Raw genomic sequence first — 14,190 nt, 5'->3', positions numbered from 1 at the left:
CTTAACATATAACTAGAGCATCTCAGAGCTGAATGGGTCTTGGAAATGTTCAGGTTCCCCTGCCTGCTTTGCCAGGTGGTCCCAGAGCATTGAAGTTGACTAATGCTGTAAATGATGAGAATCAGGAGTATAATCCAGTGCTTTTCCTACTTCATCCCTATATGTAAATAAAAAAAAACATGGAATGCTGTTCCTTTTAATGATGTCAGTTCAATTTTGTGTCTGTGATAAGGTCCATTTAAGGGAGGGGTGGGGATGGTAATCTGGTTCTGTTTTTTGTCCTGTTAGACTTTTGGATTACTTTGGAGAAGTGCTCTAGCTCTACTAAATAAGGCATTATTCTAAAGGTGCCCTACTTTAAGAAAAAATAACATTTTAGACATTGGTGGAGTGAAAAAATTAGTTGTGGTTCATGTCATTCAGATGTTATCTTTTGAGCAGTTGATGGTTACTCACACTAATATCAGATGTTAATTTTCCAGGTCTGATTCTAAAGGAGCATGAGACGGAGAAAAGACAAGTTCTAAGTCTGTAATAGGTACTGAGCCATGTAAAAATGGCTCTAGGTAGTTAATTTAGAACTGGCAGCACAGGCTTTTTCCTATCATTTACTGAAATCATTCAAATATAATGATATATATGAAGCGTTCCTTTTATGATGACAGTTGAAAACTGAAGCCTGAAACTTTTAAAGTGGTATGTGTTTAATAAAAATATTCGTTTAAAAAATTCCAGTACCGGTATTTTTAGCACCCTTTTAACAAAGGAATTCTTAAATTGTATTACATGTTGGGGGGAAATTGCTCACTTGGGAATGTGACTGTCTACAAGTGAAAGCACTTTAAGTATGGTTTTTAAACAATTCTATTGTGTGGTTAGCAGGTTGGCATATTTCTTTATTAGGCTATTAGGGATTTTATAGAGGAGAGCAAGCATGTAGTTGGGTAACTGTTGGATTTGAAATAGTTATTTCCAGTTCTTAGTTTATATTTACAATTATGTTTTTAATAGGATTAGATACTTTAGTATTTTCTAAGTACTACCTTTTGATTGCATGTATAGTCTATGACAAATTTATATGACATTTTATTGACTTAAAGCCGTGAGGTTATGTTCTTAAAGGCATTATTGTATGTCTTTATTAAATTTACAATGGTGGTTGTAAATGACGCACACACCAAGTGACCCCTTGCTCGAGCCAGTGAACTTGGGCTCAAGCTGGTGAGCCTTGCTCAAACTAGATGAGCTCATGCTCAGGCTGACTACCTCGGGGTTTTGTACCTGGGTCCTAGGCATTCCAGTCTGACGCTCTATCCACTGCGCCACCACCTGGTCAGGCTAGAATCAACTTTTTTTTTCTTTTTTCTGAAGCTGGAAACGGGGAGAGACAGTCAGACAGACTCCCGCATGCGCCCGACCGGGATCCACCCGGCACGCCCACCAGGGGGCGATGCTCTGCCCCTCCAGGGCGTCGCTCTGTCGCAACCAGAGCCACTCTAGCGCCTGGGGCAGAGGCCAAGGAGCCATCCCCAGCGCTCGGGCCATCTTTGCTCCAATGGAGCCTCGCTGCGGGAGGGGAAGAGAGAGACAGAGAGGAAGGAGGGGTGGTGGAGAAGCAAATGGGCACTTCTCCTATGTGCCCTGGCCGGGAATTGAACCCGGTTCCCCCGCACGCCAGGCCGATGCTCTACCGCTGAGCCAACCTGCCAGGGCCTCAAGCATATTTTATTTTATTATTATTATTGTTTATTTATTGATTTTAGAGTAGGAGGGAGGAAGCATGAAGCATGTTTTTTTTTATTTTTTTTTTATTTTTTTATTTATTTTTTATTTTTTTTAGATTTTATTTATTCATCTTAGAGAGGAGAGAGAGAAAGGGGAGGAGCAGGGAGCATTAACTCCCATATGCATCTTGACCAGGCAAGCCCAGGGTTTCAAACCAGCAACTTCAGTGCTCTAGGTTGATGCTTTAATCCACTGCCCCACCACGGATCAGGCCATGGTTTCTTTTTTAATTGACTTTAGAGAGAAGGAAGAGAGAGACAGGCGAGGGCAGGCAGTGGTGGAGAGGAAGAGCATGTTTTAAGAGTTGGAGTTGTCTGACCAGGTGGTGGTGCAATGGATAGAGCATTGGACTTGGATGCAGAGGACCCAGGTTCGAGGCCTCAAGGTTGCCGGCTTAAGTACGGGCTCCTCTGGCTTGAGCTTGAGCCTGGGATCATAGACATGACCCCATGGTCATTGGCTTGAGCCCAAAGGTCTCTGGCTTGAGCCCAGGGTCACTCGCTCTGCTGTAGCCTCCCAGTCAGGGCACATATGAGAAAGCAGTCGATGAACAACTAAGATGCCGCAATGAAGAAATAATGCTTTTCGCCTGACCAGGCGGTGGCACAGTGGATAGAGCATTGGACTGGGATGCAGAGGACCCAGGTTCGAGACCTCGAGGTCACCAGCTTGAGCACGGGCTCATCTGGTTTGAGCAAAGCTCACCAGCTTGGACCCAAGGTCGTGGCTGAGCAAGGGGTTACTTGGTCTGCTGAAGCCCCATGGTCAAGGCACATATGAGAAAGCAATCAATGAACAACTAAGGTGTCGCAACGAGAAACTAATGATTGATGCTTCTCATCTCTCTCCATTCCTGTCTGTCCCTATCTGTCCCTCTCTCTGACTCTCTGTCTCTGTAAAAAAAAAAAAAAAGAAATAATGCTTTTTATCTCTCTCCCTTCTTGTTGTTCTCTTCCTCTCTGTGTCTCTGTCTCACCAAAAAAAAAAAAAAAAAATGCGTTGGAGTTGCCTGACCTGTGGTGGTGCAGTGGCTAGAGCGTCAACCAGGAATGCTGAGGTCACAGGTTTGAAACTCCAGGCTTGCCTAGTCCTGGTCAAGGCACATATGAGAACCAACTAATGTTTCTCACTTCCCCCCACCTCCTGCCTTTCTCTCTTCTTTTTAAAATTTATAAATAAAATCTTAAAAAAAAAAGAGAGTTGGCGAGGGTCTGGGGAAGGGGTGGCAGGCGCCATGTCTGGCCGTGAAGGTGGCAAGAAGAAGCCCCTGAAGCAGCCCAAGAAACAGGCCAAGGAGATGGATGAGGAAGATAAGGCATTCAAGCAGAAGCAAAAAGAGGAGCAGAAGAAACTTGAGCTAAAAATGAAGACTGCGGGGAAGGGCCCCCTAGCATCGGGTGGAATTAAGAAATCTGGCAAAAAGTGAGCTGTTCCTTGAGCCTGGGGCAATGATGATGATCCTTAATTCCATTCCATTCCTTTTTTTTTTTTAATTTTATTTATTGATTTTTAGAGAGAGAGGAGTGAGAGAGAGAGAGAGAAGGGGGAGGAGCAGGAAGCATCAACTCCCATATGTGCCTTGACCAGGCAAGCCCAAGGTTTCGAACCGGCAACCTCAGTGTTCCAGGTTGACGCTTTATCCCACTGTGCCACCACAGGTCAGGCCTCCATTCCTGTTTTAACATCTAGATTCCCTGTCATAACATCTCTTGTCACGTATAGCTAGAATTAAGTGTTGTCTTGAAGCCTATTGTATATTTAAGAATAAACTTTTGTAAAAAAACGATAACTACATGTAGTGGCTCACTCATCTCTTTAGTTCTCACTCTGTCATTTTAGCCTTAGCTGTGCGGTCAGAGCAAACCCAACCAGAATCCTGAACAAGTGTGTTCTTAGTCTTTATACTGCCCCAAATTCTGTACACCTGAATTAAACCAACTCATTTGAAAAAAAAAAAAGAGTTGACATTAAGTTGTTACAAGACAGGATTTTATTAGCTAGCTTTTATGTTGATTTTTATAATTAAAAAAAATTTTTTTTTTTGGTAACAGAGAGACACAGATAGGGACAGACAGACCAGAAGGGCGAGAAATGAGAAGCATCAATTATCAATGTGGCACTTTAGTTGTTCATTGATTGCTTTCTCATAGGTGCCTTGATGACCGGGGGGCTATAGCAGAGTGAGTGACCCCTTGCTCAAGCCAGAGACCTTGGGCTCAAGCCAGTGACCTTGGGATTCAAGCCAGCAACCATAAGGTCATGTCTATGATCCCACACTCAAGCCAGCAACCCCACACTCAAGCTGGTGAGCCCACACACAAGCCGGGGACCTCGAGGTTTCGAGCCTAGGTTCTCTGTGTCCCAGGCTGATGCTCTGTCTACTGCGTCACTGCCTGGGCAGGCTCATTGATTGATTCTTGTTTGTGCCCAGACCCCAGATCGAATCCCTAACCTTGGCATATGGGGACGATGCTATAACCAACTGAGCTACCTGGCCAGAGCCTAATTTAACTTTTTTAAAGTAACAAGTTGTATACATTAGAGTAATTTTGAAAACATTTATTATTATTATTTTTTTCCATTTTTCCAAAGCTGGAAACGGGGAAGCAGTCAGACAGACTCCCGCATGCGCCCGACCGGGATCCACCAGGCATGCCCACCAGGGGGTGATGCTCTGCCCCTCCGGGGCGTCTGTCGCATCCAGAGCCATTCTAGCACCTGAGGCAGAGACCACAGAGCCATCCTCAGTGCCTGGGCCATCTTTGCTCCAGTGGAGCCTCGCTGCGGGAGGGGAAGAGAGAGACAGAGAGGAAGGAGAGGGGAAGGGGTGGAGAAGCAGATGGGCGCTTCCCCTGTGTGCCCTGACCGGGAATCAAACCCGGGACTCCCGCACACCAGGCCGATGCTCTACTGCTGAGCCAACCGGCCAGGGCCTAAAAACATTTATTTTTTTTAAATATTTTATTTATTGATTTTTGGATGGGGTGGGAGAGAGAGAGAGAGAGAGGGAGAGTGAGAGTGAGAAAGATGGGGGAGAAGCAGGAAGCATCTACAAGTAGTAGTTGCTTCCTGTATGTGCCTTGACCAGGCAAGCCCAGGGTTTTGAACCAGCAACCTTAGCGTTCCAGGTTGACGCTTGATCCACTGCGCCACCACAAGTCAGTCAATTTTTTTTTTTTTTTTAAAGAGGCAGAGATAGACAGGGACAGACAGACAGGAACGGAGAGAGATGAGAAGCATCAATCATCAGTTTCTCGTTGCGCGTTGCGACTTCTTAGTTGTTCATTGATTGCTTTCTCACATGTGCCTTGACCGCGGGCCTTCAGCAGACCGAGTAACCCCTTGCTGGAGCCAGCGACCTTGTGTTCAAGCTGGTGAGCTTTTTGCTCAAGCCAGATGAGCCCACGCTCAAGCTGGGCGACCTCGGGGTCTCGAACCTGGGTCCTTTCGCATCCCAGTCCGATGCTCTATCCACTGCGCCACCACCTGGTCAGGCAAGTCAGTCAATTTTTTAAAAATTTATTGATTTGCCTGACCTGGTGGTGGCGCAGTGGGTAAAACGTTGACCTGGAACGCTGAGGTCACCAGTTGGAAACCCCAGGCTTGCCTGGTCAAGGCACAAACGAGAAGAGAACTATTGAATATTTCTCCTTCCACCCCCCTTTCTCTCTCTCCTCTCTTTAAAATCAATAAATAAAATCTTTAAAAAATTGGTTTATTTTAGAGAGAGAGAGAGAGACAGAAACATAATCTGTTCCTTTATGTGCCTTAAGCGATGATCAAACCTGACACCTTTGGGTAGTGGGACAGTGCTCTAAACCAGCCGAGCTATCTGGCCAGGGCCCACTGTTAAGAGTTATTTTTAACTTAATGAAAAACTGGTTCAAGGAGAAAAAATAGGATAAAAAGCAAATCTTGGCATTTTCTAGTCTCACTAAGAACTTCTAGGGTTATAGTTGTATTTATTTAATCTCTATACTTTTCTCATCCACTTCTTTCAGAGTACCAAGTACAGTACTTTATTGAAAGAGTCTTTTTCCAAGGTTAAAGAGAACAAAGAAGCAGCATGTTGTGGTGGTAAGGAGGTAGTCCTTGAACTCATGAAAAAGTAGATGCATAATGAGATAGTCGAGGACTTGAAAATATCATTTATAGCTTATAGAACCTTTGGAGAATTGCTTTGACATTTTTCTCTGCAATTATATGTGCAGCAGTTGCTGGAACATAAAAACTTCAATAGGCATTTGCTTTGGGTGGTTATTTGAGATTGAGAGATTGAGTGACTTATATTGGTAACCTAAAATCTGAAATAGAATTTAGAGGTAGCGGACTCAATATTCTTTCAGTTGACTTTTTCTGCTTTCATTTTTCTTCTCTTGCTTTCCTTTTTTTTTTAAAGATTTTATTTTTAGAGAGGAGAGAGTGAGAAGGGGGAAGGAGCAGGAAGCATCAACTCCCATATGTATCTTTTACTAGGTAGGCCCAGGGTTTCGAACCAGTGACCTCGGTGTTCCAGGTCGACGCTATATCCACTGCTCCACCACAGGTCAGCCTCTCACTTTCTCTTAACATAGGTCAAATAACCAGACCAATATTACATAAACCTTAAAATACCCAATGTTAGGGGTTGTTATAGGAATTTCAGTTTTAGACTTAAATGTTTTTTTAGATTTACTGATTTTAGAAGGAAAAGAGAGAGACATCGATTTGTTGTTCCACTTATTTAATGTGTTCAAGCTCTTTTTGTATTTCCCCTGTCTGGGGATGAACCTGCCACCTTGGCAGGTATGAAGAAATAGAGGACTACCATATTTTTTGCTCCATAAGATACACCAGGGGTCCCCAAACTTTTTACACAGGGGGCCAGTTCACTGTCCCTCAGACCATTGGAGGGCCGGACTATAAAAAAAAACTATTGCCTGACCTGTGGTGGCGCAGTGGATAAAGCGTCGACCTGGAAATGCTGAGGTTGCCGGTTCGAAACCCTGGGCTTGCCTGGTCAAGGCACATATGGGAGTTGATGCTTCCAGCTCCTCCCCCTTCTCTCTCTCTGTCTCTCCTCTCTCTCTGCCTCTCCCTCTCCTGTCTAAAATGAATAAAAAAAAAAAAAATTAAAAAAAAAATTAAAAAAACAAAACAAAACTATGAACAAATCCCTATGCACACTGCACATATCTTATTTTAAAGTAAAAAAAAAACAAAACAGGAACAAATACAATATTTAAAATAAAGAACAAGTAAATTTAAATCAACAAACCCACCAGTATTTCAATGGGAACTATGCTCCTCTCACTGACCACCAATGAAAGAGGTGCTCCTTCTGGAAGTGCGGCGGGGGCCGGATAAATGGCCTCAGGGGGCCGCATGTGGCCCGCGGGCCGAAGTTTGGGGACCCCTGAGATACACCATAAGATGCACCTAAGGTTTTTTGTTTTTTAAAAAAAATTTTTTTTTCTTTTTATTCATTTTAGAGAGGAGAGAGAGAGAGAAGGGAGGGAGGAGCAGGAAGCAGAGAGAGAGAGAGAGAGAGAGAGAAGGGGGGAGGAGCAGGAAGCATCAACTCCCATATGTGCCTTGACTAGGCAAGTACAGAGTTTCGAACCGGCGACCTCAGCGTTCCAGGTCAACGCTTTCTCCACTGAGCCCCCACAGGTCAGGCTGCACCTAAAGTTTTAAGGAGAAAAGTAAGAAAAAAAAAATTCTGAACCAAATGGTGTGTTAAAATATTTAATAAAATGTTCCATAATAATAATAATATTTCAACAATGTAAACTCAGCAGCAGTATTAACAACCGTTAGCACTGTTATTAAGAAATGTGAAGAGCCTGACCTGTGGTGGTGCAGTGGATAAAGCGTCGACCTGTAACACTGAGGTCGCCGGTTCGAAACCCTGGGCTTACCTGGTCAAGGCACATATGGGAGTTGATGCTTCCTGCTCCTCCCTCCTTCTCTCTCTCTCTCCCTCTTTCCCTTTTCTCTCTCTCTCTCTCTCTCTCTCTCTCTCTTAAAAGAAAAAAAAAAAAGAAATGTGAAGAGATTTTAATGTTCAAATTCTCTTCTAGTTGTCTGGGAACCCACAGCAGCTAAAAAAACCCCAAACATTTGCTCCATAAGACGCATGGGCATTTTCCCCTTCACTTTTGGGGGGAAAAGTGCTTCTTATGGAGCGAAAAATAAGATAATGTCTTTTGATGTGTTTCTGAATTTGAAAGTTTCTTTTTGTGTGAGTGTGACAGAGACAGAGAGAGGGAGAGATAGGAACAGGCAGGAAGGGAGAGAGATGAGAAGCATCAATTCTTTGTTGTGGCTCCTTAGTCTCCTTAGTTGTTGATTGATTGTTTTCTCATATGTGCCTTGACCGGGCCGGGGTTGGGGGGCTGCTGCAGCAGAGCGAGTGACCTCTTGCTCAACCCAGTGACCTTGGGCTCAAGCCAGCGACCATGGGGTCATGTCTGTGATCCCATGCTCAAGCCAGCAACCTGCGCTCAAGCTGGTGAGCCCTCGTTCAAGCCGGATGAGCCTGCGCTCAAGCCGGATGAGCCCGCGCTCAAGCTGGTGACCTTGGGATTTTGAACCTGGGTCCTCCGCATCCCAGTCTGATGATCGATCCACTGTGCCACCGCCTGGTCAGGCTGTAGGTTTCTATATACAGTATGATAATTATTTTATGGATATGGATAGTTTTCTCTGTTGCTTCAATATTGTTTTCCTGAGCCACTGCTAATAGAGAGTATGAAGCCCGCTTGGAAAGGTATAGTGAGCGCATTTGGACATGTAAGAGTACCGGAAGTAGTCAACTAACACACAAGGAGGCTTGGGAAGAGGAACAGGAAGTTGCTGAACTGTAAGTACTATAAACATTGCATTTCTAGCAACATTTTCACATTATTAGAAAAGGGGGTATATAAACTGTAAAGCAGTATTTTTATTAAAATTTATGGGACACAAACTGGGATACATTGCATCAGTATACCGTATTGGTGTCTAAGTGCCCTTTCCTAGTGGAATTTTGCTAGTAACAAAGTATGTGAAATATATAGTGGTATGTATACTTATTTAGGTATTTACCAGGCTTTTGAGTGTTCTTGCTCTATACTTTTATTTTGTAAATATTTTGAAAATGTGGTTCTAAGCAATGGAAATCAATGTTATCTAGAAGTAATACGAAGGCAGCAAATAAGCGGAAAGATTTTTAATTTTGTGGTCACTTGAAAGTTAAGATAGTATTTATAGCAGCTATCAAAAATAAATGCAGTCTGAAAACCATTTAAATGAAGTAGTTGAATGAGGAGTATTAAAAATCTTGTTTATATTCAAAATGCTTACTTGTCTGGGTATTCTCTTAAAGAAAACATTCAGAATTTTGGCAGTAAGAACCTAAAAAAGATAAGTAGAAACTAGGGAAGATAAATTACTCTTGGGAATTTGGAATAGAATCTTTTTCTGTGGATTTCTCATTGACTTCTTTTAATAGCAAATAAGCAGAGAGCATGTAATTCTTCTCTTTTGCTGGTGTAGCAGAACACTGGCTTTAATTGAGATCTGAGTTCTAGTTGTGGCTTCAGCACTGATTAATAATTAGTCAAGTTTATTAACCTGGTGCCTGTTTCTTCTTTCCTTGGGTCACTTACGTGATTCTGTCTTAGGTTAGTTTATTTATGTCAGGGGTCCCCAAACTACGGATGGCGGGCCGGTGGGCCATATGCGGCCCCCTGAGGCCATTTATCCGGCCCCTGCCGCACTTCCAGAAAGGGCACCTCTTTCATTGGTGGTCAGTGAGAGGAGCACATTGACCATCTCATTAGCCAAAAGCAGGCCCATAGTTCCCATTGAAATACTGGTCAGTTTGTTGATTTAAATTTACTTGTTCTTTATTTTAAATATTGTATTTGTTCCCATTTCCTTTTTTACTTTAAGATATGTGCAGTGTGAATAGGGATTTGTTCATAGTTTTTTGTTTTTTTTTTCCCATTTTATTTATTCATTTTTAGAGGGGGGAGAGAGAGGGAGAGAGAGAGAGAAGGGGGGAGGAGCTGGAAGCATCAACTCCCATATGTGCCTTGACCAGGCAAGCCTAGGGTTCCGAACCGGCGACCTCAGCATTTCCAGGTCGACGCTTTATCCACTGCGCTACCACAGGTCAGGCTGTTCATAGTTTTTTTTATAGCCCGGCCCTCCAACGGTCTGAGGGAGACAGTGAACTGGCCCCCTGTGTAAAAATTTGGGGACCCCTGATTTATGTATATGCTCTTTTTTTTTTTTGTATTTTTCTGAAGTTTGAAATGGGGAGGCAGTCAGACAGACTCCTGCATGTGCCCTACCGGGATCCACCCGGCATGCCCACCAGGGGGCAATGCTCTGTTGCAACCAGAGCCATTCTAGTACCTGAGGCAGAGGCCATAGAGCCATCCTCAGTGCCTAGGCCAACTTTGCTCCAATGGAGCCTTGGCTGCGTGAGGGGAACAGAGAGACAGAGAGGAAGGAGAGGGGAGGGGTGGAGAAGCAGATGGGTGCTTCTCCTGTGTGCCCTGGCCGGGAATCAAACCTGGGACTCCTGCATGCCAGGCCGACGCTCTACCACTGAGCCAACTGGCCAGGGCCTATGTATATGCCTTTTTTAGTGTACTAGACCAGGGGTTGGCAACTCTTCTATAAAATGCCAGTTAGTAAATATTTTATTTTATTTTTGAGAGAGACAGACAGGAAGGGAGACAGATAAAAAGCATCAACTCGTAGTTGCGGCACTTGAATTGTTCATTGATTTCTTCTCATATGTGTCTTGACTGGGGTACTCCAGCTGAGCCTGTGACCCCTTGCTTAAACCAGGGACCTTGGGCTTCAAGTCGGCAACCTTTGGGCTCAAGCCATAGACCCTGTGCTCAAGCCAGCAACCTTGGGACCCCTCAGCATTCCAGGTCGATACTATCTAGTGCACCACCACCAGTCAGTTAGTAAATATTTTAGGGTTTGTGGGCCACATGGTCTTTGTCTAAGCCATTCAATTTTGAGGTTGTACAGTGGAAACAGCTATAGATACTAATAGAGAAATGAATGAGAATGATTGTTCCAATAAAATATTATTTATAAAAACTCATAGCAGATTGGATTTGGCCTGTGGGTTGTCTGGTCCCTCCTTTAGTAGACTGTAAACTTGAGGGTAGCTTTCATATTTTACGTACTCTTAATTGGTTACAGTACCTATGCACATTCCTTTATACTGTATAAGCATGTACTGTTTGCAAATAGAGATAATACTACTTTCTCTGTGTATGTTTTTGAGACAAAAAGAGACTAACCTGGAGTTATTAGGGAAAGACTTGATGGGACTTCATGAAGATGGTGACATTTGAAGAACAGGCTGTGCTAGATTATAGAAGACGAGATGAGACATTTGAATTTAATTCAGAGAATAGTATGAGGACAGCAGTAATTTTGAACAAGAGACGTACATTATGATAGTTTCGGTAATTGAAGTTGGACTTTAAGAAGATTGATCTGGAAGCAGTGTGGAAGATTAATTAGAGAAGGAAGAGGCAGGTGTGAAGTCTGTATTTGCCAGCTAGGATAGTGTTCAGGTAGGGAATCATAGTATTGGGATTAAAAGAATGAGATGGCGTTTCTTAATTTTTTTGGAAAAGAGGGGTATTTTTGGTTATAACTTTGGAAAACCACTGCAGTCTTCTTGAAAAGTCATAATACACATTAGTGTATTAAAGATTTTTCAGAAGGCTTGTAGTAAAGACACTAGCTTGGTTTAATCTTGTGGATTTCAAATTTTTTTGACCTTAGAACTGATTACATTGGAGGGAAGTTCTGAAGAACACACTTGGGGAATGCTTTATGCGATTTAACAGCTAACAGTATACGGGATGGTGGGAGGAATTACTGAAAAAGACAGGCTTTATAAGTTTTATTTAAACTAGAAATCTTTTCTAATTATAAAAATAACACATACTTGCCTGACCAGGCAGTGGAACAGTGGATAGAGCACCAGACTGGGACACGGAGGACCCAGGTTCTCAACCCTGAGGTCGCTTGAGCAAGGGGTCACTCGCTCTGCTGTAGCCCCTCCCCCCATCAAGGCACATATAAGAAAGTAATCACTGAGCAATTAAGGAGCTGCAACAAAGAATTGATGCTTCTCATCTCTCTCCCTTCTGTCTGTCCAAAAAAAAGAGTAACACATACTTGTTACAATGTAAATAATACAGAGTTAGTAAAAGACTTTGAACATCATTGTCCAACTTCTCAGAAATAACCACAGACAATGAAGTTTTAAGTTGAGTGACTGAGGCATAATGGAAAGAGTGAATTTATAGGGACCAAGAAAAGTTGGAGGAAATTGAGAAAGTCTGAGGACATCTTGGAAGGTTGATTAAGCTGAGAAGCAGGACAGGGAGGAGAGGACAAAGGCAACAGCCTTAAAGGCAGGTAGACTAGAATCTTAATTATTGTGACTAGGGAATAGCAGATAACTTGATGGATTAATTAATTGTAAGGGAGTATGATTGTAGTTATAAACAGCACAGAGAATGATTGAGAATACTGTAATATGAAAATAAACCTAATACTTGCATTTGCCTGAAAGCTCTCATATCTGATCTTCCCCTTACCCCACAGCACAAATATTAAACTCTGGTCAGCATTGGAGTCAAATGACTATCCATTAAAGTTTTTTATTTTCTGCTATAGTTAGGAATCCAGCAATGAATAATCTTTGTGCATATGATTTTTTTTAAGTCTTTTTTTTTATTGATTGGTTTTGGAGAGACAGAGAGAAAGGAAGCATTTTGTTGTTCCACTTAGTTGTGCAATCATTGATCACTTTCTGTATGTGGCCTGACCAGGGATCAAACCCACAACTTGGTGTTTCGGGACATTGCTCTGACTGAGCTTACTGGCTTGGCCCATTTGATGGTTTTGATAGTTGTTAGGCTTCTTCCCAAAAGAGCTGAAACATAGGCTATCCGCAGTTTATGAATGTTACTTTGCACAATTTATTTGCCCATATTGGGTATGATAATTAAAAATCTTTTTTGCTAGTTTAATAAATGAAGTGTTACCTCATGGTTTTACGTTGCAATGGTTTTGGAGTTCATTCATGATTTCACTTTGTTAACTCTTCCTGATTTATTCTTCTTATCTATAAAGTGAAAATTCTAGATATCTCATAAGGCAGTGGTCCCCAACCTTTTTTGGGCCATGAACTGGTTTAATGTCAGAAAATATTTTTACGGACCAGCCTTTAGGGTGGGACAGATAAATGCACAAAATAAAATTATGCGACCGGTGTAAAAACTGTGGCATTTTTAAATAGTATATAATTGTAAAAATAGTGTATAATTACAAAACAAGCGTCAAGAGCGAGTCTTGGATGTAACAGAGGGAATCTGGTCATTTTTAAAAAATAAAACATTGTTCAGACTTAAATATAAATAAAACGGAAATAATATAAGTTATTTATTCTTTCTCTGCGGCCCCGGGGTTGGGGACCACTGTCATAATGTATTATGAGAACTAAATGAATGAAAGCATATTATTGATTCAGACATAATTCAAATAGTCATTACAGTGTACTAACTAAAAAAATGGCAAAAGGCTATGAATAAATAATTCACAACTAAAAGGAAATCTGCTGTAAAAACAAACTAATGGGGGAAATAATGATGTGCCTATTATTTTCACTTTATAAATGAGAAAACCTGGAGTAGATCAGTCTGATACAACTATTTATAAATTCTTTTATTCCTATGTACCATGTGGTGTTTTTTTTTAAATTTTATTTATTTATTTATTTTATACAGAGACAGTGAGTCAGAGAGAGGGATAGACAGGGACAGACAGACAGGAACGGAGAGAGATGAGAAGCACCAGTCATTAGTTTTTTGTTGCGCATTGCAACACCTTAGTTGTTCATTGATTGCTTTCTCATATGTGCCTTGACCGCGGGCCTTCAGCAGACCGAGTAACCCCTTGCTTGAGCCAGTGACCCTGGGTTCAAGCCGGTGGGCTTTTTGTTCAGACCAGATGAGCCCGTGCTCAAGCTGGCGACCTCGGGGTCTCAAACCTGGGTCCTCCACATACCAGTCTGACGCTCCATCTACTGCGCCACCGCCTGGTCAGGCACCATGCATTTTTATTTTTATTTTTTAAAAAATTTTTATATTATTTATTTTTTAGTCAGAGGAGGGGAGGCAGAAACAGACTCCCCTGTGTGCCCCTACTGGGATTCACCCACCAAGCCTACTAGGGGGCAGTGCTCTGCCCATCTAGGGCGTTTCTCCATTGCTAAGCAACCGAGCTCTTCTTAGCACCTGAGGGAGAGGTCATGGAGCCATCCCCAGTGCCTGGGCCAATTTGCTCTACTGGAGCAATGGCTGCAGGAGGAGGAGTGGGGGAGGGAGA

At 42.5% G+C, this 14,190-nt stretch overlaps 2 protein-coding genes across 3 annotated transcripts in view; both read left to right on the top strand.

Moving 5' to 3' along the window:
- The window catches only part of BAZ1B (bromodomain adjacent to zinc finger domain 1B), a 98,883-nt gene that overhangs the window by 1,733 nt on the left and 82,960 nt on the right, over positions 1–14,190 (top strand). For both annotated transcript variants that reach the window (XM_066382372.1, XM_066382373.1), the window contains exon 2: positions 8,513–8,629. In XM_066382372.1, the coding sequence (XP_066238469.1) occupies positions 8,513–8,629 (117 nt within the window). The remainder of the gene's footprint in view (positions 1–8,512; positions 8,630–14,190) is intronic.
- LOC136402487 (translation machinery-associated protein 7-like) lies at positions 3,018–3,224 on the top strand. The gene has a single exon (XM_066379955.1). The coding sequence runs from the start codon at positions 3,020–3,022 to the stop codon at positions 3,209–3,211; it is 192 nt and encodes a 63-aa protein (XP_066236052.1). The 5' UTR covers positions 3,018–3,019; the 3' UTR covers positions 3,212–3,224.

The sequence above is a fragment of the Saccopteryx leptura genome, chromosome 4, assembly GCF_036850995.1.
Source record: "Saccopteryx leptura isolate mSacLep1 chromosome 4, mSacLep1_pri_phased_curated, whole genome shotgun sequence".
Classification (NCBI taxonomy): domain Eukaryota; kingdom Metazoa; phylum Chordata; class Mammalia; order Chiroptera; family Emballonuridae; genus Saccopteryx; species Saccopteryx leptura.
This window is presented reverse-complemented; position numbering and strand designations above follow the sequence as displayed.

Excerpts from the sequence above, each read along its gene's own strand:
- LOC136402487 (XM_066379955.1), top strand. The coding sequence starts at position 3,020 with ATGTCTGGCCGTGAAGGTGGCAAGAAGAAGCCCCTGAAGCAGCCCAAG.